The sequence below is a fragment of the Phyllostomus discolor genome, chromosome 6, assembly GCF_004126475.2.
Source record: "Phyllostomus discolor isolate MPI-MPIP mPhyDis1 chromosome 6, mPhyDis1.pri.v3, whole genome shotgun sequence".
Classification (NCBI taxonomy): Eukaryota; Metazoa; Chordata; class Mammalia; order Chiroptera; family Phyllostomidae; genus Phyllostomus; species Phyllostomus discolor.
Genome location: NC_040908.2, coordinates 124,750,772 through 124,773,849, shown reverse-complemented (window position 1 = coordinate 124,773,849; position 23,078 = coordinate 124,750,772). Strand labels below are relative to the sequence as shown.

The 23,078-nt window shown below is 38.8% G+C and overlaps 2 protein-coding genes across 2 annotated transcripts; both read left to right on the top strand.

Annotated features, from left to right (window-relative positions):
• Positions 1-1,916: 1,916 nt before the first annotated feature.
• LOC114498930 (olfactory receptor 52L1-like) lies at positions 1,917-3,557 on the top strand. Its single transcript, XM_028514929.2, has one exon. The coding sequence runs from the start codon at positions 2,001-2,003 to the stop codon at positions 2,988-2,990; it is 990 nt and encodes a 329-aa protein (XP_028370730.1). The 5' UTR covers positions 1,917-2,000; the 3' UTR covers positions 2,991-3,557.
• A 10,004-nt stretch (positions 3,558-13,561) lies between these two features.
• On the top strand, positions 13,562-21,384 carry LOC114498929 (olfactory receptor 56A1-like; the record flags this gene model as incomplete). The annotated part of the gene is given in 3 exon segments (XM_028514927.1): positions 13,562-14,225; positions 14,228-14,291; positions 21,201-21,384. Coding segments are annotated over 3 exon segments (912 nt in total), but the record flags the coding sequence as incomplete, so codon positions are not given.
• Between the last annotated feature and the right edge of the window lie 1,694 nt (positions 21,385-23,078).

Below are 23,078 nucleotides of genomic sequence, written 5' to 3'. Positions count from 1 at the left end.
TTCAATGCCCTGAAGATGACCCACATGGAGAAGATTACTTAGAGCACCTATTTAATTGGTGCTTTTTGTTAACATAGGTGTTAGAAACACTGAATTATCATCACATTTTGACAAGAGATATACATGGTAAAAGTTTGAAACATAGAAGCAGATTCATGGAGACCAGGAGAAAAGGCAAGACCCCAGTGATCTCATATATTAAAGTTAATAATAATAACTGTATTGATATAAGATAATTTATACAAGATAACTCTTAAAAACCTTGTATGCAAATCTTAAATGTATATTTTTTCATCAATTAAACTCACTAAAGAATTTTAAGCTTGGATGTGACATAATGACATATCCATTTCAGGAAAACCCCTTTGACTGGCAGGGTGGAGAGTGACTGGGAAGAGTATGAAAGCAAAGGCAGAGAGAGCTAAGAAAACAACCCAGGTGAGAGCAGTTGGGAGTGTAGACTTGGCAGCGACATTGGGAGTTGAGAAAAAGGAGTAGATATAGCATGGGTTAAAAATAAATTCGACAGAAACTGGTGAAAACATAAAAGAGATGAGCGATAAGAATAAGTAAAGAAAGTTTCAAGTTTCTATATATGGTTGCATACATAGATAATAATGTATGGACAAAAAAGAGGTAGAGCAAATTTGGGAAGAATAAGTGAGTTAATTCACTCTGAATATATTGAGTGTGTGATATAGTTATTTAGAGAGCAAATGAAAAAGTGGATTTGTGTTTCAGAAAGCTATTTGAGTTAGATCCATAGATATGGAAGAAACTAAGGTATATAAATAGTTAAAACCATGTAAAAGGATCAACTCAATCAGACAATTTACAGAATAGCGAATAGAGGGAAAGTGGAACCGAGAATCAACAACATATAATGGAAAGGTAGATGGAGAAGGTGCAGGGGCTGGGGACACAAGGGAAACAACAGTAAAGCACTATGTTATGAAAACTAAAGGAGATGTTTGGAGAATAACAGATTGATTTATAATGTTCAGTAATGCCAAGAGGTAATACAGAAAATTTTTTCAAGTAGACAGTTCTAAATTAGAAGTATTTGAATGGTGGACTTTAAGAGTGTTTCTAAAAGCAGTGTATGCTTACAAACATTTCTAAATAAAACTAGACCTATACTAATTTAGACAGGTAGATGTCTTATCTTTAAAAAATTATCCATGATTAAAGATAAGAAGAAAATCTTAAAAGCAGCAAGAGAAAAGGAGTTGCCTATTAAGGAATTCCCATAAGACTATCAGGTGATTTCTCAAAAGAAACCTTACAGGCAAGAAGGGGATGGAAAGAAGTATTCAAAGTCATGAAAAGCAAGGACCTACTTCCAAGATTATTCTACCAAGCAAAGCTGTCATTTAGAATGGAAGGGCAGATGAAGTGCTTCTCAGATAAGGTCAAGTTCAAGGAGCTCATCATCACCAGGCCCTTATTATATGAAAAGAGACTTAGCTAAGAGAAAAAGAAGATAAAAATATGAACAGTAAAATTACAACTAACAACTGGCAACAAAGGAACCAGAAAAACAAAAAGAAAAACAAAAACAAACTAAGCAAATAACTAGAACAGGAACAGAATCACAGAAATGGAGATCACATGGAGGGTTATCAACTGGTAGGGGGAGGAGGGAGTGTGGGGAAAATGGTACAGGGAGTAAGAAGCATAACTGGTAGGCACAAAATAGGGGAGTTTGAGAATAGTGTAGGAAATGGAGAAGACAAAGAACTTACAAGTATGACCCATGGATATGAACTAAGGGGGGAATGCTGGAGGGAGAGGGGTTCAGGAAGAGGGGAAAAGGGAGAAAAAGATAGGATAACTGTAATGGCATAATCAATAAAATGTACTTAAAAAAAGAAAAGGAAATTTTCTTTTTGTATCTTTATTTCCTTTACTCCCTTGTGTTGCAGTTTAAGCCTCTTTCTTTTCATGAAGATGGCAGCCAGGCCTGGACAAGGTGTTAAGCCATCAGGAATGGAAAAATCATGATTTTGATTACTTTTTTCTCATTCTTCTCTGAGTCATCCATGATGGCCCTTAGCAATTCCAGCCGGAGTCTCCTCCATCCTTCTTTTTTCCTAATCGGCATCCCTGGTTTAGAGGAAAGCCAGCACTGGATAGCATTGCCAATGTGTGCCCTTTACCTCTTTGCTCTAGTGGGCAATGTCACCATCCTTTTTATCATCTGGACTGACCCATCCTTGCACCAGCCTATGTACCTCTTTCTGGCTATGCTATCTGGCATTGACCTGGTCCTGGCCTCCTCTACGGCACCCAAAATGCTTTCAGTGCTCCTGGTTGATGCCCATGAGATTGGGTATACTTTCTGCCTGATCCAGATGTTCTTCATCCATGCATTCTCTTCCATGGAGTCAGGTGTACTTGTGGCTATGGCTCTGGATCGCTATGTAGCCATATGTCACCCTCTGCACCATTCCACCATCTTATATCCAGGGATCATAGGACGCATTGGAGTGGCAGTGCTGCTGCGAGGATTGGTCCTCCTGCTCCCCTTCCCTATCCTACTGGGGAGACTTATCTTCTGTCAGGCCACTGTCATAGGTCATGCATATTGTGAACATATGGCTGTGATAAAACTTGCTTGCTCAGAAACCACAGTGAACCAAATGTATGGGTTGGCAGTGGCACTGCTTGTGGTTGGACTAGATGTCCTTGCCATTGGTATTTCCTATGCCCTCATCCTCCAGGCAGTGCTGAAGGTACCAGGGCGTGAGGCCCGATTAAAGGCCTTTAGCACATGTGGGTCTCATATTTGTGTCATCCTGGTCTTCTATGTTCCTGGAATATTTTCCTTTCTCACTCACCGTTTTGGCCACCATGTACCCCATCACATCCATGTTCTTCTGGCTACACTCTACCTCCTTTTGCCCCCTGCACTCAATCCAATTGTCTATGGTGTGAAGACTGTGCAGATCCGCCAGCGAGTAACCAAGGTGTTGTACATAAAAGGGTAGATATTAATACATTCCAGGTATTGTTTCAGAAGCTCCTGATAAAAACACTGCCATGGCCTTCTAGGTTATATGGATAGAGGCCATCCCACATTGAGAAGGCCTTCTAGTCCTACTAATCTCATGGCAAAGTAGTCATGGGCACTTCATTCCATAGCCATTTGGGATGTACCTGGATAGCTGGATGTGTGAATACTTTCCACATTCATTGTTTTGTTCTGATCCCAACATTTCCATGCTCTTTGTGATGGATAAATTTGTGGATAGATAAATTGACTCTGGGTATGCCATTTTCTGCCTTTATTTAATGACTGTGCAACACCATCCAGAATGAGAATGGGAATTCCCAACCTTTGTGTGGTTTTAGTTTTGCAGTGTCCTCAAACCCTCAAATTGCTGTGAGCTCTAAGTCACTGGAATCCTGTGTAATGAATGTCTCTTTAAAAACACTAGCAATATCCACAATATGAGAAAACACCTTTCATTGAAGTGTGGCTGTTGCTCATTTATTTAAAAGGAACTTAAGTGGGGCAGGTACTAGAATAGGTTCTAGGAATAATATGTTATAATCCCTCATTTTTAAAAAGTAAAATAGGTCTGTATTTTTAATTCATTGTATTTTAACTTATTTATTTTTTCTTAGAATAAAGAGAATTGAATAACACCAAATGCTGAGTATATGTGTGCTTTGTAAATATTAACTTAACAAAGTAAAAGTAACCATGTAATTATGATAATCTAATAACTATAAAATGTGTTAGAGTCTGGTGTTGGTAAACATGGCTTTATTAATAAATATGGAAGTAGTTATGCTACTTCAAAAGTGAATTTCTCTTTTCAAAATGTGGTTATGGAATAAAGTCAATTAGACCTCCCATTTCTGCTAACAAGAAGTAGGTTAAAAGTTACAAGAGTATCGTCACAATTGGTGTATCGCTTCCTCTTATTTGGATGTTATCCTAAGATTTTGCTTCACTCTTTTGTGTGCCTTAAAAAGAACACATTTGTTCAGTCCTGAAAAAGTCAAGCCACTGCTACCTTTAGGTAAGATGCTCAAATGAGGAGAGGATCCCATTCTGGGATTTGTTAGTTGTAGGAGGATTGGAGTGGATGGCTAGCATTTTCAATTTCTCTTTTCTTTGTAAATTGTACTTCGAATAGAGTTTTCTGTTACAGAGACTGAGTCTCAAGTCTTTAATTTGTTTGGCACCTGTGGATGAAATAGGAAGGAGTGGTGTGAAGGTGGCTGTTCTTATTGCAGGAGGAATTATACCTTGTCACCACTTTTGTTCTAGGTCGAGGACTTAAACTCTGGTAAGCTGTCCTGGGGAAGGAAGCGCAGGCAATGGTGTATTGCATCCATTGGAAAGCAACTTTCTTGAGTCTAGGGGTACTTAGTTTGGGTAGTTTATAAAAAGAAGCAGTTTGTTCTCTCTTTCCATTAATACCACTTGCTGAATCTTGGAATGTGAATAGAATGGTGGGATCTGAAGCAGCTGCCTTTGATCATGAGATGAAACCATGAGCTGCAGATGGCAGAGCAACACTACAGAAGAACCTGAATTCCCAAGACTGTCTAGGCCACCAATCCTAACTTAACCTGAGACAGAAGTAAATTTGTATCTGGTTTAAAACACTATACAAGTGTGGCAAAAGTAGGTTTACAGCTTTGAGTACACAAAAAACAGAGTTTATTCTTGTAATATTTTTATAATCATAATCTGAGTGTCTTTTTATCATACAACTGTAAACCTACTTTTGCCCAACCCTTGTATTTTTGGAAATCTTTGTTGCAGCTGAGTAACCTTATAGCCTAATAAGTATATGTTTATCATCTCAGATCTTCCACGTGGAATGTATACTCTGCCTGAAGATGTTTTAAAAAAATTTTCTTTAGGGATAGACTCCCCATATTTAAGTGTTGATTATGGCCCTCAAAAAATGTTAATGGTCTCCTGTAGTGATTATACTCCTATTCAACCCTCTTTCTCACTGTCTTGTGAGGTTATGCCCAATTGTATCCTTCTCTAAGTACACGCCCCCTGCCGACCCATGAACAATAAAGACAGGGCAAGGAGACTGAATCTTCCCCAGATTAGATTTAAACACCATTTCAGGGAAAGCATCGAGGGTCTTGTTTTCTAGTATCTCAAATGTGTGTGTGTGTAAATCAGTATAAAATGTATCTCCACAGCATCAATCACACTAAACAAGTTCCAATTACCTGAAAAGATATTCTACTAATATTTATTGAATGAATAAATGGATTTTCATGCCCCTTTCCAAATAATGTTTTAATATTGAAATAGAATCTTTTGATTGTTTTCAAAATTTAATTTTGACAAGTATAACCTTTAAACTCTAAATATATGAGAAGAAGTAGAAATCAATTCTCAAAACATGTCTCTTCTCCATGTAACAAATGCTCACTTGATTAACACTTAATTACTGACAGTGTCTTTTTAGTCATTTTGCCCGTCTTTAGCACAGTTCTTCATTCACCACTTAAACACTCTAATTAACTATATTTTAATTATTTGCATTTAAACTTATTAAAGCAAAGCTGATAATTATTTCAATTATGAATCCAAGAAATTAAGTCACAGAAATCATTCACCAGTAATGATTCACTATTCTAATTCTCTCTCAAAACTTTGTGCTTATTCTTTATTAAAATAAAAAATTCTGCTTCTATTTCTGCCATTTAATTTTTTAATCCTGAAAAACTGGGAATAAGAGAGTCATAGCAGAGATATCCGATGTTAGCTCTAATATGTATCACAAAATACATAAGAAAATGCAATTTATTAAAGTGGTCATGCAAATGTGGAAAAAATAAAATTTTCTTTGGAAAAAGTTTATAGTGTTTGTCTAAAAATCTCTTTATTTTACTCTCATTCAAATTTACTATCAAAATGTTTGTATCGTTTTCTTATTGTTTTATTTTCTACTATGGCTGTTGTGTATCTCATATTTCATTATGTTTGTGTTTATTTGTGCCTTTTCTGTTTTCCTTGCTCACACATGCTAAACATTTATCAATATTATGAAAAGATTTAAATATTTATACTGTTTTGTCATTGAACTAAATGTTAGTTTTGGCTCTTTGGATTAACCTTTTCCTTTCTGCTGACTGAGATTTCTTTATGCTTCTACCACCTCAAAGGTTTGCTAAAAAAGCCATTTAAAAATATTATTATATATTGTACAAATGTCCCTTTTTCCTCCATGCACCATTCTTTCCAATAGATTAGCTTTTCTGCTTGTTTAGCAATGCCTTCCCTTTTCATTCTAATTTTCCTCAGATAGTCATAGATTTGGATTCTTTTCTATTTGTTCATATATAAGAATTCATTGGTTTGCGTTGTTGGGGTAAGTTTCCACAGAAGCTGTGAAAGTCATAGATTCTGTGCTCAGATTGCAGGGCTCTGTAGGTCACTGTGCAGGAATTTGCTGACAGGCAGAATTCCCTACAGTCTGTTGAAGAAAATGAAGAGGTGTGCTGGGTTTCCTCTCTTTTGCTAAAAAAAGAGAAGCTTTTATGTTTGGAGCCAGAGATGCTGCAGTATGTTTTGTGGGTCTGTGGAGCTGGCTTTCCATGCTTTCTCTCTATTTCTAACCTGAAAGACCCTTCTTTGGAATTGATGCCAGTTCTCTCTGTTTGGTCCCACTGCAATGACAAGGTTTGAAGACACAAAGGCATCTCCTTCATTTTTTACTTTATTTTTATTGTTTACACTATTACAGATGTCCCCATTCCCCCCCTTGCCCTACCTCCACCTCTGCCTTTGCCCTCCCCTCCTCCATCTGTCCATGAAAAGATGCTCAAAATCACAAATTATTAGGAAATTACAACTCAAAATTACAATGAGGTATCATGCCTCACACCTGTTAGAATGGCTGTCCTCAAGAAGAGAAAAGGTAAGTGTTGGTTGATAAGAATGTACAGAAAGGCAACCCTCGTGCACTGTTAGTAGGAACGTAAATTGGTGCAGTCATTATGGTGAACAGTATGGAAGTTCCTTAAAACATGAAAAACATGAAGAATTAGAACTAGCATATAATCTAGCAATCCTGCTTCTAGGTATACATACAAAAAACAAAACAAAACAAGATCAGTATCCAGAAGAGATATCTGCTCCCCCATGTTCATTGCAACGTGGTTCACAATAGGCATGATATGGAAATAACCTAAATGTTTATCGACAAATGATTGATAAAGAAAATGTCACTGTTTGCAGGTGATATGATAGTATACATAGAAAACCCTATAGACTCCACCAAAAAACTACTTGACCTAATAAGTGAATTTGGCAAAACAGCAGGATTCAAAGTCAATATTCAGAAATAATTTTTATACACCAACAACAAAATATCAGAATCAGAAATCAGGAAAAAAATTCCATTTGCTATAACAAGAAAAACAAAGTACATAGGAATAAACCTAACCAAGGAGGTAAAAGACCGGTACTCAGAAAACTACACAACACGAAAGAAAGAAATTAAGGAAGACACAAATAAATGGTAGCATATACTGTGTTAATGGATTGGAAGAATTCATCATGTCCATATTACCAAAGCAATTTATAGATTCATCGCAATCCCTATTAAAATACCAATGACATATTTCACAGACATAAAACAAACACTTCAAAAATTTACATGGAACCATAAATGACCCCAAATAGCTGCAGCAATTTTGAGAAAGAAAAACAAAATAGGAGGGATCACAATACCTGATATAAAACTATATTACAAGGCCACTGTAATCAAAACAGTATGGTACTGGCATAAGAACAGGCACATAAACTAATGGAACAGAATAGAGAGCCAAGAAATAAACCCAAGTCTCCATGGTCACTTAATATTCGACAAAGGGGGCAGAAGCATAAAATGGAGTAAAAGTAGCTTCTTCAACAAATGGTGCTGGGAGATCTGGACAGCTACATGTGAAAAAATAAAAGTTGATCACCAACTTACACCATACACAAAAATAAATTCAAGGTGGATAAAAGACTTAAATGTAAGCCCAACACCATAAAAGTCCTAGAGGAGAATATACATAGGGAACTCTCAGGTATTCCACACAGCAGTATTTTCATCGATATGTCCCGTAAAGCAAGGGACATAAAGAAAAGAATAAACAAATGGGACCTTATAGGGGACCAGCACACAGGACCTATGCGCATTGATAGGTTCTCCCGTGGGGAATCAGGCCTGCATTGTACCTAGGCTGCTATGAGACTTGCTTTTGCTAAAACTCCCTCACCCTGAATTGAGGCAGAAAATGTTTACTGCATATCTCTAAAGTAACTTCCTAGAATCTGGGCTAAACCTCCCAAGTGTGGAGTGTAACCAGTCCAACCACTTTTCCCCTTGATCTGTAACATCCTTCTATTTGAAGTAATTAGCAACACTCTTTCCTTTGTTATCTGTAAAAGGTAATTACCTACAGCAAACCTGTGCATAGTAAATGAGGACCATCCTTGATGTAATATGCCCAGAAACACAATGAAAGCTTGTCCAGGCAGGGGTCAGTGCCCTCTCCTCACTTAGAGAACAGCCATGCCATCCTTTTTTTTCCACAGGACTTCTGTAGTCCATGTGAATTTGTCTCTCGCAGCCACAACACACTGACTTTGTGGGCTGGAGTACTCATCAGGGCCTCATCAAAATAAAAAGCTTCTGCATGGCTAAGGAAAACAGCAGTAAAATGAAAAGGGAACCAACTATATGGGAAAATATATTTGCCAATGATACCTCAGACAAGAGTTCAATCTCCAAAATATATAAGGAACTCACATGACTCTACTCTGGAAAGACAAACAATTCAATTAAAAAATGGGTAAAGGACCTGAACAGGTACTTCTCCAAGGAGAACATAAAGAGGGCCCAGAGATGTGTGAAAGTTTGCTCAGCATCACTAGCCATCAGAGAAATGCAAATTAAAAGCACAATGAGACACCACTTCACACTGGTCAGAATAGCCATCATTAACAAATCAATAAACAATAAGTGCTGGGAAGGCTGTGGAGAAAAGAGAACCCTAGGACATTGTTGGTGGGATTGCAGACTGGTACAACCACTATGGAAAACAGTACGGAATTTCCTCAGCAAACTAAAAGTAGAACTGCCTTTTGACCCAGCAATTCCACTGTTGGGATTATATGCTAAAAATCCTGAAACAATTCAAAAGAACCTATGAACCAATGTTCATAGCTGCATAATTTACAACAGCCAAGTGCTGGAAGCAACCTAAGTGCCTGTCAGTAAATGAATGGATCATAAAACTGTGGTACATTTACACAATGGAATACTACACAGCAGAAAGAAAGAAGGAGCTCCTACCCTTGGCAACAGTATGGATGGAACTGGAAAGTATTATGCTAAGTGAAATAAGCCAGGTGGTGAAAGACAAATACCATATGATCTCACCTATAAGTGGAACCTAATTAACAAAACAAAGAAGCAAGCAAAATATAACCACAGACACAAATAAAAAACAAACTGACAGTAACCAGAGGGGAGGGGAGAGAGGGATAATGGGGGAAAATACAGGAAGGTCCATCAAGGAACATCTATAAAGGATACATGGACAAAGCCAAAGTGGGTAGGTTGAGGGTGGGAGGTAGGGATGGGTGGGGTGGGGGGCTTTGGAGGGGTGAAAATGGAGAGAAATGTACTTGAACAACAATAGAAAGAAGAAAATTATACATATATATATAATATAATTATATATAATAAATTATATATATATAATATTGTTGATCAATTGAAAAGAAGGAAATCCTGCCATTTATGACAACATGGATGGACCTTAAGGGTATTTTTCTAAGTGAAATAAGTCAGGCAGAGAAAGGCAAATACTGCATGTTATTACTTATATGTGGAATTAAAAAAAACTGAACTCATACAAATGAACAACAAACTGATGGTTGCAAGAGGTGAGGTGAGGGCAAAACGTGTGAATGTGGTCAAAAGGCATAAACTTCCAGTTATTAGATAAATGAGTTTTGAAGTGTTTGAAAAATAGTAACTTTTAGAGAGATAAACAGGAAGGGAGGGAGAGAGAGAGGGAGAGAGAAGAATTTTTCAATCCAACATCTTGAATCAGAATTATTACAATTTTAACTTTTGTGATATTACTTACATTGTATATATCTCCCATGCTAGACTGTAGGCTTCAGGAAGTCAGGAGTCTTACGCATTTTATTTACTTCTCAATACCACATGTCTGATTTACTCTCCAAGGCAATGAACATCCACACTAATTATTTATGATACTGAATTCAATTAGTATGCAAACTTGATACCTCTGCAAGTGAATGCTCCCTTTTTACTTTTACTAATTTTAGTGGGATTTTATCCTTTGGGTAGGAGGACAGATCAATCTTAGATGCTTCTCACTCGACAGAGACAGGGTGTTTCTTTGAGCTGATGCTCAAGAGTGCTGTTGGAGATAGAAAGTGCAAATTTCTTTTTTTTTCATTCCCATGTGCATATATCTTTTTTAATTTTTTTATTTTAATTGTTGTTCAAGTATAGTTTTCTGTTTTTTACTCCCATCCCAGCCCACCCCCCAAAGTGTTCCCCACCTCCCTTCCATTTCCACCCTCCTTAGTTTTTGTCCTTATATCCTTTATACTTGTTCCTGTAAACCATTCTCCCTTTCCCCTGAAATTCCCTCCCCTCTCTGCTCTGGTTATTGTCAACCTGTTCTCTATTTCAGTGTCTTTGGTTATATTTTGCTTGTTTGTTTGTTTTATTGTTTAGGTTCCTGTTAAAGGTGAGATCATATGGTATTTGTCTTTCACCGCCTGGATTATTTCACTCAGCATAATGCTTTCCAGTTCCATCCCTGCTGTTGCAAAGGGTAGGAGTGCAAATTTCTCACTCTTTATTCCTTTTGCATTCCTGGCAGTAGAGAATATCCACAAAGAACTAAAGAGGGATCAAAGTAATAATGGTAAAAACCTAATACATCTCATAGGCACAGCTCTCTGGTAAATCATGATTGGAAAATTAGATGGGACTGGAGGACACAGAGAAGGGCCTCAATTTCATCCCTTAAATTTTAAGTTTTATAATACAGCCCTACCTGAAACCCAGCTAGATATGGTGAGATTTGATTTGAAAATTTGGCTCTAAGTACGAATACCCCATCATATGCAGGGAGGATTGCAGGATCCCCCAAAGCAAAGGCCTAGTAGAATGTAAAATGCAAAAGAGAGAATAGAGGCCTCCAAGTTTCTCTCTAGGAAAGAGATTTTGGGCAGGTGAGTTTATGATATTTGAAAACAAAGCAAAAGAAACTTCACTGGTGTTCTTACAGACCCTCCACACAGGAAGTGAAACAGATAGATTGGAACATTTTTCTCACTCTTGATATGCCATAACCCTACCCACTGCTCCTAACAACTTCTGATCAGTTGTATTAGTGACCCTTCTTCCTGTATGAAAAACAAGCCCAAGAGAAAGAAAAGTTTCACCTGGATTATGCAGCCCTTGTGGTGAGAGGGAGAAAAGCCATTCTCTGTGGAAGTGGAAGTGAAAGCAATCAGATTCTTCTTTAACAGGCAGCATGCAGGCTCCTTTCACAGACTTTAGATAAGATTGATAATGTTACTTGGGGGTTAGAAAATGTGGGGAGGGGCAGGGCACTTCTTTTTTGTGCTAGGTCTTGAGTAGTTCATATTAAGAAAGCTAGTTGCATTTTATGAACATGGGAAGCTACTGATACCATAATGTAATGCAATTGCCATAATGGAATCTCGATAAGGGTGGGAACGTTACCACATCACACACCTTTTTATTCCTGTGACTATTCTAGTGCTGGAAATATGCTTGTTGTCAAATACTTATTGAATGACTGGGCTTATGTAGGGTTAATTAGCTGCCCAAATTTGTGCAGCTATCAAATAGTTGAATTTAATTTGGGCTTTGTTAAGAAATTCTGGAAAAGTTCAATATGCCATTTTGGGATGTTTTAAAGCAATGTTTAAGAGGCTGGCCTGTACAATGGAGCAGATTAAGTCAGTTTCAGATCCTGTTCCCTACATCTCAACTACTGGCACCCAGTAGCACCATAACATAAGGTAAGATATGGAGATCCATATCTTCCTAGGAGATCCAGCAGCCAGATCCCAGTATTCCAAACTGATACTGTTCCCAGCTGCTTGAAGGAGGGAGTAGGCCAGTGTGAGGAACTGACTGTAGAGTATAAAACCCTTTAGAATTTTTAATCAAAGCCAAGGAAACAGTTCAAGTTCTTTTTCTAGATGTAGGCAGCTGACTCCTTGGGCAGGGTCCCAATCTGCTGCATCCTTTTGAGTTCCAGGGCTAAGAGTGTAAGGATATGTATTCTTACATTGGCTCCCATGATAAAATAAGTAAAAGGCCATGAGAGGTAGCACTGTTACAGAACAAACAAGGTGGGGCCTTGGGACAATATACTATTACTGAAAGAAGCCCCCAGGTCCATTATGTCCACCGCCAGAGGAAAGACATCTCTCAATGCCAGAGATTTGTGAAAAGGAAAGGAAATGTTTATTTAATGCTATACAAACTTAAAGTAGTGACCTAATGTCTTCATAAAAAAAATCCTAAAGTCCCTTAAAAACACCCACAAACAGACACAGTCCTTCCTTTCCCCTTTGCCCAGTCCAGAGTACCATATCTCAGGAAAGGAAATAGAAGTCCATGGCTCAGGCAGTCCTCTGGTTATTCCCAGTTAGTACTCCATCTTGACTAGGAGACCTCCCTGGGTTCCTGGCACCCTCAGCTGAGTCGCCAGGATCTCTGCTAAAACCAAGTGGTGGTTCCCCCTTCTAAAGCTGCGGAGGTCCCCACTCTGGCAAAGGCACGTGGTCTTCTCTCCCAGGGCCACGGGAGTCCCCACTTAGCCAAAACCACATGCTTCTCCCCCCCAATGGCTGCTGTGTCTGGGTTTAAATCCCCGCAGCAATCTTCCTCTGCAGCCCCATTTCCAACTCCTCCTACACTTGGCCACACTTGCCCTCAATCTGCTGTCTTTTCCAGTTTTTCTGGTCACCATCGTGGGTCTGGGCAGGTGTGATCCCATGTCATGGAGCCAATCTTCTCCAAGCTTCCACACAGGTGCTGTAACTTGGGGGACCTGCCCCCCAGTCACATCTTGGGTGGGGGAGAGGTCCCTTTCCATCCCCCTGGCCTAGAGCATGGCCATAGCTATTTAGCATATCTAAGTGACCAGCCAAAGGCTATAGATATGTTAAATGACCATGCCATGGATTAGCTGCAAAGCTGCCCTACATGTTCTTGCTCTGTGTGCCCCTTCTCCCAACTCACACCTGTGGGGGAAGGGGTGAAGACATCTTACAATCTCCTGGACACCTTGAGTTCTGGACCCCATTTCAAATGCCCATTTGGGGTCCCCCCTCTTGGCTGCACCCTGTAACAGCACGAATGCATGAATATTCAGAAATCCTAGGTTCTTCCTGGAAGAAAATGCTCTTCTATAATTTCTGAAGTCCCATATGCTTGAATACAAAGGGTCCCATATTTTTCATGGTTGGGAACCTCATGCAAATGTATGACTGAAACTCGTGGGGGCCAGTGCCATCCTCCTGATCACCAGCTTGCTAGAGGCTTCTCTGCATGAGCCCATATGCTACCTGCTCAGCCTCCTTTCCCTGCTGGACATTGTGCTCTGCTTCACTGTCATCCCCAAGGTCCTGGCCATCTTCTGGTTTGACCTCAGGTCAACCAGCTTCTCTGCCTGCTTCCTGCAGATGTTCATCATGAAAAGTTTTCTTGCCATGGAGTCTTGCACATTCATGGTCATGGCCTATAACTACTACATGACCATCTTCCACCCACTACAATACTCATCCATCATCACTAGCCAGTTTGCTGCCATCACTCATAATGCTTTGCTGCTCTCACCAGTCCTCTTTCTCTCTGCCCGGCTGCATTACTGTGGAAAAAATGTTATTGAGAACTGCATCTGTGCCAATCTGTCTGTGTCTAGGCTCTCCTGTGACAATTTCACCCTGAACAGAATCTACCAATTTGTGGCTGGTTGGACCTTACTGGGCTCAGATTTCATTCTCATCTTCTCTTACATCTTCATCCTAAGAACTGTGCTTAGATTCAAGGCTGAGGAGACTGCAGTCAAAGCCCTGAGCACATGTGGCTCCCACTTCATCCTCATCCTGTTCTTCAGCACCATCCTGTTGGTTGTGTTATTGACAAATGTGGCAGGAAGAGGGTCCCCATGGACATCCTGATCCTGCTAAATGTCCTTCATCACCTCATACTCCTATTGTATATGGGTTTTTTATTTTTCTATTACAGTTGTCACAATTTTTTCCCTGTCACTCCACCCATACCCTGCTTCCACAGTCAATCCCCACTCTGTTATCTATGTTATGGGTCATTTATGCATGCTCCTTGACTAGATACTTCCCCTTTTATCCCCCATTATCACCCTTCCCCCTCCCCTCTGGTTGCTGTCAATCTGTTCTTTGTTTCCATGCTTCTGGTTCTATTTTGCTCACTTGTTGTTTTGATCATTAGGTTCCTCTTATAGGTGAGATCATACAGTATTTGTCTTCTGCCACCTGGCTTGTTTCACTCAGCGTAATACTCTTCAGTTCCATCCATGCTGTCATGAAAGGCAAGAGTTTCTTTTTTCTTTCTGCTGTGTAGTATTCCATTGTGTAAACATATTACAGTTTTCTGATCTATTCATTTACTGATGGGCACCGAGGCTGTTTCCAGCACTTGGCTATTGTAAATAACACTGCTATTAACATAGGGGCGCATAGGTTCTTTCGGATTGGTTCTTTTGGATAGGATTCTGAAGGTATAATCCTAGCAGTGGAATTTCTGGGTCAAAAGGCAGTTCCATTTTTAGTTTTCTGAGGAAATTCCATAGTGTTTTCCAGAGTGGCTGCTCCAGTCTGCATTCCCACCAATAGTGCACTAGAGTTCCCTATTGTCCACATCCTCTCCAACACTTGTTGTTTGTTGATCTGTTTATGATGGCCATTCTGACTGGTGTGAAGTGGTATCTCATTGTGGTTTTAATTTGCATCTCTCTGATGGCTAGTGATGCTGAGCATCCTTTCATATGCCTATACGCCCTCTTTATGTCCTCCTTGGAGAAGTACCTATTCAGGTCCTTTGCCCATTTTTAAATTGGATTGTTTGTCTTACTGGTGTTGAGTCATATGAGTTCTTTATGTACTTTGGAGAACAAATACTTATTCGAGATACCATTGGTAAATATGTTTTCCTACATGGTTGGTTCTCTTTCCATTTTGCTGATGTTATCTTTAGCCTTGCAGATGCTATTTAATTTGATATAGTCCCATTTGTTTATTTTTTCTTTATTTCCCTTGCACTAGGAGATGTATTGGCAAAACTATTGCTGTGTGGGATATCTGATTTTATTTATTTATCTTTAAAAATAAAGAAATAACTGGTACAAACAATCTCTTGTTCACTTCTCATCTATGTTTTTCTACATATATATCAAAATTATATGTATGTATGTTTATGTAAAAATATTGACCCATATCAATGTTACAACAATAAAATAAGTGCTAAAAAAGATTTTATTTAATTTTAGAGAGAAAAGAAGGGAGGGAGAAAGAGAGGGAGAGAAACACCAGTGTGTGGTTGCCTCTGGCACACCTGCTACTAGGGGCCTGGCCCCGCAACTCAGGCATGTACCCTGACTGAGAATCCAACCAACAACTCTTTAGTTCGAAAGCTGGCACTCAATCCTCTCAGCTATACCAGCCAGTGCTATATCAGTTATTTCTTTTTTAAAAAAATTTTATTTATTTATTTTTAGAGAGGAAAGGGAGGGAGAAAAACAGAGAGAAACATCAATGTGCAGTTGCTGGAGGCCATGGCCTGCAACCCAGGCATGTGTCCTAACTGGGAATTGAACCTGTAATACTTTGGTTTGCAGCCCAAGCTTAATCCACTGAGCTATGCCAGCCAGGTATATCAGTTATTTCTGATGAGGGAGATTTTGCTTGACTTTAAGTGATAATATCATATAATTTGCATGATAGTATGTTGATATATTATTTTATAATCAGAAGAAAAATTAAAAGCTTCTATTGATTAGGCTGCATTGTTCAGAGTGAGAATTCAAAGGTTGAGTATTAAACTGGTGAGAAAAGCACATTAGTATTTATGAGTAGAAAACAAATGTAACTTCTGGCCAAGATGGAGGCGTAGGGAGACACACTGTGCCTCCTTGCACAACCAAGATAGGGGCAACAACAATTTAGAAACAGAGTAACAACCAGAAATGACACAAAATTGAACTGTATGGAAGTTGTACAACCAAGGAGTTAAAATAGACATGTTCATCCACACAGGTAGGAGGGGCGGAGTTGGGCAGCCGGGCACAGAGGGGTTGGAGCACAAAGAATGGTGGGACCCACATATACAGCATCCTGGGCATGCAAGACCACAGCAGGCAGTCCCTGGGCATGGGGTGGCAACTAGGAAGAAGCAATTGTGAAGCAAGGCACTGCGCACCACCCAGGGGTCCCAGCACCAGTAAATAGAGCCTTGGGGAACTGATTGAAAACACCTGTGAAAGTAGAGGCACAGGGAGAGACTCCTAGCCTCTCAGGAGAGTTTGTTGAAGAGACCCACGGGGTCCCAGAATGTGCACAAGTTCGCCCACATGGGAATTAGCACAAGAAAGGCCCAGTTTGCTTGGGGGAGTGGCAGAAGGGACTGAAGTCCATCGAAGAGTGGAGCAAGCACCATTGTTCCCTCTCAGACCCTGCCCCCACATACAGCATCACAACACAGTGACTGGATTGCCCCACCCTGGTGAACACCTAAGGCTCCACCCCTCATAAGTAACAGGCATGTCAAGACAAAAAAAAAAAAAGGCCAAATGGAAGAACAGATCAAAGTTCTACAGCAGATACAACTAAGCGACTAAGAGATAGACAACCTATCAGATGCACAGTTCAAAGCACTGATGATCAGGATGCTCACAGAATTCGTTGAATTTGGTCGCAAATTAGAGGAAAAAATGAAGGCTACATTAAGTGAAATGAAGGAAAATGCAAAGGGAACCAATAGTGATGGTAAGAAAACTGGGACTCAAATCAATAGAGTGGACCAGAAGGAAGAAAGAAACAACCAAACAGAAAAGAATGAAGAAATAAAAATTCCAAAAAATGAGGAGAGGCTTAGGAACCTCCAGGACATCTTTAAATGTTCCAACATCAGAATTATAGGGGTACCAGAAGGGGAAGAGGAAGAGCAACAAATGGAAAACTTATTTGAACAAATAATAAAGGAGAACTTCCCCAATCTGGCAAAGGAAACAGATTTCCAGGAGGTCCAGGAAGCTCAGAGAGTCCCAAAGAAGGTGGGCCAAAGGAGAAACAAACCAAGGCACATCATAATTACATTAGCCAAGGTAAAAATGAAGGAGCAAATCCTAGAAGCAGCAAGAAATAAGGAGACAGTAACCTACAAAGGAGTTCCCATCAGACTGTCAGCTGATTTCTCAAAAGAAATCTTGCAGGCAAGAAGGGGCTGGAAAGAAGTATTCTAAGTCACGAAAGGCAAGGACCTACATCCAAGATTGCTCTATCCAGCAAAACTTTCATTTAGAATGGAAATGCAGGTAAAGTGCCTCTCAGATAAGGTCAAGTTAAAGGAGTTCATCATCACAAAGCTCTTATTTTATGAAATGTTAAAGGCGCTTATCTAAGAAAAAGAAGATAAAAAGCATGTATAGTAAAATGACAGCAAACTCACAATTATTAACAACCACACCTAAAACAAAACAAGAACAAACTAAGCATACAACGAGAACAGGAACAGAACCACAGAAATGGAGATCAGGGGAGTGGAAGTGGGAGAGTGGGGGAAAAGGTACAGAGAAAAAGTAGCATAGATGGTAGGTAGGAAATAGACAGGGGGAGAGCAAGAATAGTATGGGAAATGTAGAAGCTAAAGAACGTATGACACATGGACATGACCTAAAGCAGGGGAATGTGGGTGGGAGAGGGTGTGCAGGGTAGAGGGGAATGAAGAGGGGAAATGGGACAACTGTAATACCATACTCAATAAAATATATTAAAAAAAAGAAAGCAAATGTAAGAAGCCAATTAATTCAAGTACAGATTTAAAGGTGACCAGTTAGGAACTCACAAAGAAACAAAAAATAAGGATGGAAGGAAAAAGAATCACAAAGTAGTTCTTTCACTCTTTATTGGCCTGATTGTATCATTCTTTTTGAAATTTCAGTTTTGGCCATCAGTCTGTTCTGGGGTTATATCCACACAGCTCTATTGATTTTCAGGTGCATTATTCCCAGTACCAGTGAATAGAGCTGTGTTATGAAGATCCCAGCAGAAAAGGCTCCTGTCCAGCTTGCCTACTGTGTCGCTATCTCTTTGTTCTCCTCATTGTATCTATTACAGATGGGCCTAATTCCCGTGTAATATAAAGGGACAGGAAGCTCCATTGAGGAAGCAGACTGCTTGCAATCACACCAATCCCAAACACACTTGTAAAAGGTGTCAGGAGAATAGGTTTTTGCCCATTTTCTAATGTAAAATAGCTTTCATACAGTGACATCTGTGGTGGATCAGATGAGACAAAGATATTAAATAAATTATTACCTAACTAAAAAATTCATATCTCAAATTATTTCTCTGGTGAACATGATTTTTTGCATAAACCTCTCCCAGACTCCTCTCAGATTTATTCTTGATTTATGTAATTGCACTATATGTATCTCCTCCTATACTCATTAATTATTTTATTTATATGCATTTATTTTTCATTAGAATTTCATTTGCATGCAGTGGGAGTTTCCTTGCTGGGAAAATGGGAAATGGTTGAATACTCAGTTCAACCTGTTCTCAGGATTTAACTTGTGTTGTTTAAACTCCCATCTTTTTTGACTTATTTAATTCCTGTGATTGATCCACTTCTAAAATTTGTATTAGAAACATCCTACTTTCTAACTAACTTCAGGCTCAAATTTTCAACTATCCTTAGAACAGACACAATTGTTGGACATAAGACTACAAAGCCATTGGCAGAATCCAATCTATACTATTATTCATCTCTCTTGTCCTGACTTTATTCCTTGTCTAGCTTAGATTCTATACTGCTTCATTTAATCAGTCTTGTAAACAATCTAACCTCCTTTGTTCTCTCCCTCCACTGTAGTTGCTTGAAAAAACTCAAACTCTATTCAAATCTAAATACTTGTCTCCTGTGTGAAAGATTGAAAATTGTTAAAAAAATCTATGTAAGTTTACTGATTTCACATTAAATTTATTATTACATACCTCAGGTATAAAATCATAAATACCCAGAAATCTTACTGTGTGATATAGTAAATAAGCTCATACTCACTAAGCTGCCCAAGGCAGAATCCTAAGAATCATATTTGATTTCTACATTGAATGCCTCATTTCTAAGTCATCAGTTTATCTACTTGATTATTCTTCTAAAACGTTGTTCACTTCAATTCATTTCCTCTGCCACCAGTTGGTTCAGGCCACTGCCATCTCTTGCCTGGACCATGTAATAGTCTTTTGCCTGGCTTCTCTGCTTCCACTCTTGTTTTCTCATCTATTCATACTTCTCTTTATTAAAGCCTTTTGATCCATATCATCTAAAGTAATGCTCCTATGGTAATGCCTTGTGATGGCACATAGCAGGATCATTATATTTGCTTTCATATAAGTTTCAAAGCTGCATTTATTTGTTCTATATTTTATTTTTGTGTTCAAAAATTAAATTAAAATACATAAAATTAGATAATATATACACATGGTTCACTTAGTATTACTTCTCACTGCATATAATAAAAAATCCAACTAATGATGGCTTAAACAAATTATTTTTTCCCTTCCATGTGAAAACGTTTCAGAAGTGCACATCCAGGGTTGAAACTGAAGAAGCTTCACCAGTATCTCTCTTCCTGGTTTATTATGCTAAGAATCCGAATTTCACCCTCAAACTTGCTGGTAGTTTAAAGTGGTTGCTAGAAATTCAGGCATCGATCCTGTGTCTGTTCCATGAGGAAGGAATGAGTGCAAATGACCTACATTTCTCTGTTTAGTTAGCCCACATTAACGGGTCTTCCATACCAAATGATATGTACTAACATTTGGAATCCATATTTTGTCAATATAGATGGGTACTCAAATAAAATCATGGTTTTTCAAACACTGAAAAAGAATGGGGATATTGGGTAAACAACCAGCAGTCTCTAACATACCATCTTATTCCTGTTTGCCAAGTACATACATATCTTACTCTTTTGGTTTTTTGTGCATCCTTTGAGAGATAATGTGATTATATACAAAAATATATAATAAAGATCTATTTATTTGTATTCATTTATTGTATATTATTATGAAATTATTTTGTGGAGCATTCTATGTATTCTTTTGCCTCTTGTTTCTTTGCTAGCCAATATATTTTAGAAATTATCCTAATAAGCACATTTAGAGATGTCTGTTTTCTTTGACAAGCATGGACTTAGGAAGAACTCTTGGTGAAGGCAAGGACCCTGTTGGCCTCATTCATTAGTATATACAGTAGCTAGCAGTTTGTGGAGCAGTAGATAGTTAGTAAGCATTTGTTTAATGGATCAGACACACAAATAGCAAATGCCTAAGCTAGGGTTCAAGTCTGCTTGTGATTTGAATGATTTCATTACCATGATCTCATCTACAACCTTGATGTGCTAAGTTGGGTTGACCAATTTTCTTACACTGTACTCTCTTTCAATTCTTTAGAGATAAATATATTTGTTGGTTAAAAATGTTAACAGTTTGCTGAATTTGATCTGCAAGGATTTTCTTTCAGATAACAACACCTACAGTCACATTCATTGGTGTAGTAAAGCCAGCAGAAAAGAGTCAGTTATAACACAGACAATGGAATCAGACATGTGGCTATCATGGTGTTTAATTGTGTGACTTTGGCCATCATTTTTCTATTTGTCCCCTGCACAGTGGAGATAATAGTTTCTATTCCAAAGAGTTGCTCACTCATATCTAAGGGAGATAATTCAATGAGAAAAAATATATATAAAGAACTTGAATAGTTTAGGTCACTCAGAAAGTATTCAAAACATTGGAGTCATTATCATAAAAAGGATCCAGAATTTTATTCTCTTTTCCTCAGTTTTAATCTGTGTTTATGTTTCAGGCTTATGCACCAGATCCTTGACTTCTGGATTCTAGGCAAGTTCTTACCTCAGTTTCAAACCTCTCCATCCTTTACATCCCAGCTCCCTACCTGCAGGAGCACCATTGACAGAGTTCCCAAAGGAGACAGCTCATCTTTCCCCATGTCTCTGCTTCCCAAGCCACCTTTTTCCATCTGGGTCTAAGAAGGCGGGGTAGGAGAGGAATAAGGAGCTCATAAAACTCAAGATTTATTCCCCAAGTCCCAGCATGGTTAGCACTACAGCTGAGACATCATCAAGGACTCATCCTTGTCCATCTTCTGTAAGTTCCAGAGTCATGGGAGGGTAGTACAGGCTGCATTAGATCAGTGTAGGAAGAGTAACAAGGCAGGCAGAGGTCCTTGTCTAACAGGCAAGCTCCAATAAAGAGGGAGAAAAAGGCAATGAGGAGCTGGGTGGGGAGGTGACTCTGGATGCATTAGTAATGAGAAATTCTGTAAGAAAGCTCCTACTTTTTTATTCACTCTTCCTTCCTAATAGAGAGTTCTATTTCTTTGTTTAGTTAGGAGACTTAGCTCAAGTAGATAATTGGACTTCATCTTTCCTGACCTGGAAAGAATGGAGGTCTATAAATCCAACAATGGGATAAAGTATATAGGATGCTAAATTTAGTACATCACCAGACACCTGGCACATAAATTCAGAAAATATATCAAAGAAGATTTCCCCAAATCCTGTCCCAGTAGAGCAGTTTAACTGGAGAGAGAAGATGTTCCTGGGACTGATAGGAAGCTCTCTTTCGTATTTCACCAAACCCAGTTTCTCCATGATCTCTCTCTAATGGTCCTACTTTTGCTTTTCCCCCCAAGCTAGCCATTTGTATATTTTAAAGTTCTCACCAACTTTCTTTGTTTTATGCAGTCCACACACCTGTAATTTGTAATGATGACCTCCTCAAAAGGAATCAATGCCTTTTATCCCCATGTAACATGATTATGTCTCAGCTTGACAAAGAATTTCTTAATACATATTGTTCTGAGTTGGATAGAATATTCCAAGTGGACCAAGGAGAGCAGAGTTGAGGAAGATTCTCAACTGTTTTTCTCTTGATATTGTACTTTTGTGAAATAAACTAATGCATATAGTATACTTACAATAATGTCTGATACATCCTCGACTCTGGTATATATCAGCTAATATTGTCAATCTGGTTTTAGAGTCCTACATTAACGTTTACTCTATGTATCACATTATCCATCTATGTCCATGTATATACTTCCACCTGTCAGAACATCTAGGAATCTGTTCTCATTTCCTTCTCTCCTATTTCAGATTTTATCACTCCATGCCTCCCTTCCCTCCATTTTCCAGTGCTAAATGGTGAAGAAATGGACTTTAGTAGACTTGGCTGGCTGGAGGCAAGTGTCTTGGGCTGATGAGTTTCAGGCTATAGAGATTTGGCCTTTTCACAAATACATGGACAATATGTGGTGAATGGAAGTAGATACATGGGAGAATTGATCAGCAAGAGGCCTTTGAGGGGGAGCATAAACAGGAATGGAGATTATGTCAAACAACACTAGAAAAGGACAAAGTGTTAAGAAGGGCATTCTTCAGGGATGAGGAAATAGGATATGGGGAGGATAAGGGTCAAGGAGGAGATGAAAGCCTGGTGCACAGAGAGGAGATTTTGTATGGAGGAGTTGGTAATGATTTGGACTGAAAGAAATTCAGGAAAATTTTTACCAACATAATTAGGAACAATAAAGTTGTTTTATGTTTGTATTAGGGTAAGAGGGAAAGACTTATGAATCAGAGACCTAACACAGGGTTTTACCATTAACCAAGGGCAAGCTCTTGAGGCGCACCTGCACACAGTGGCATGAGTAAGCCCCCAA

Bases quoted from the DNA above. Each gene is read 5' to 3' on its own strand.
- LOC114498930 (XM_028514929.2), top strand. From the start codon at position 2,001: ATGATTTTGATTACTTTTTTCTCATTCTTCTCTGAGTCATCCATGATG.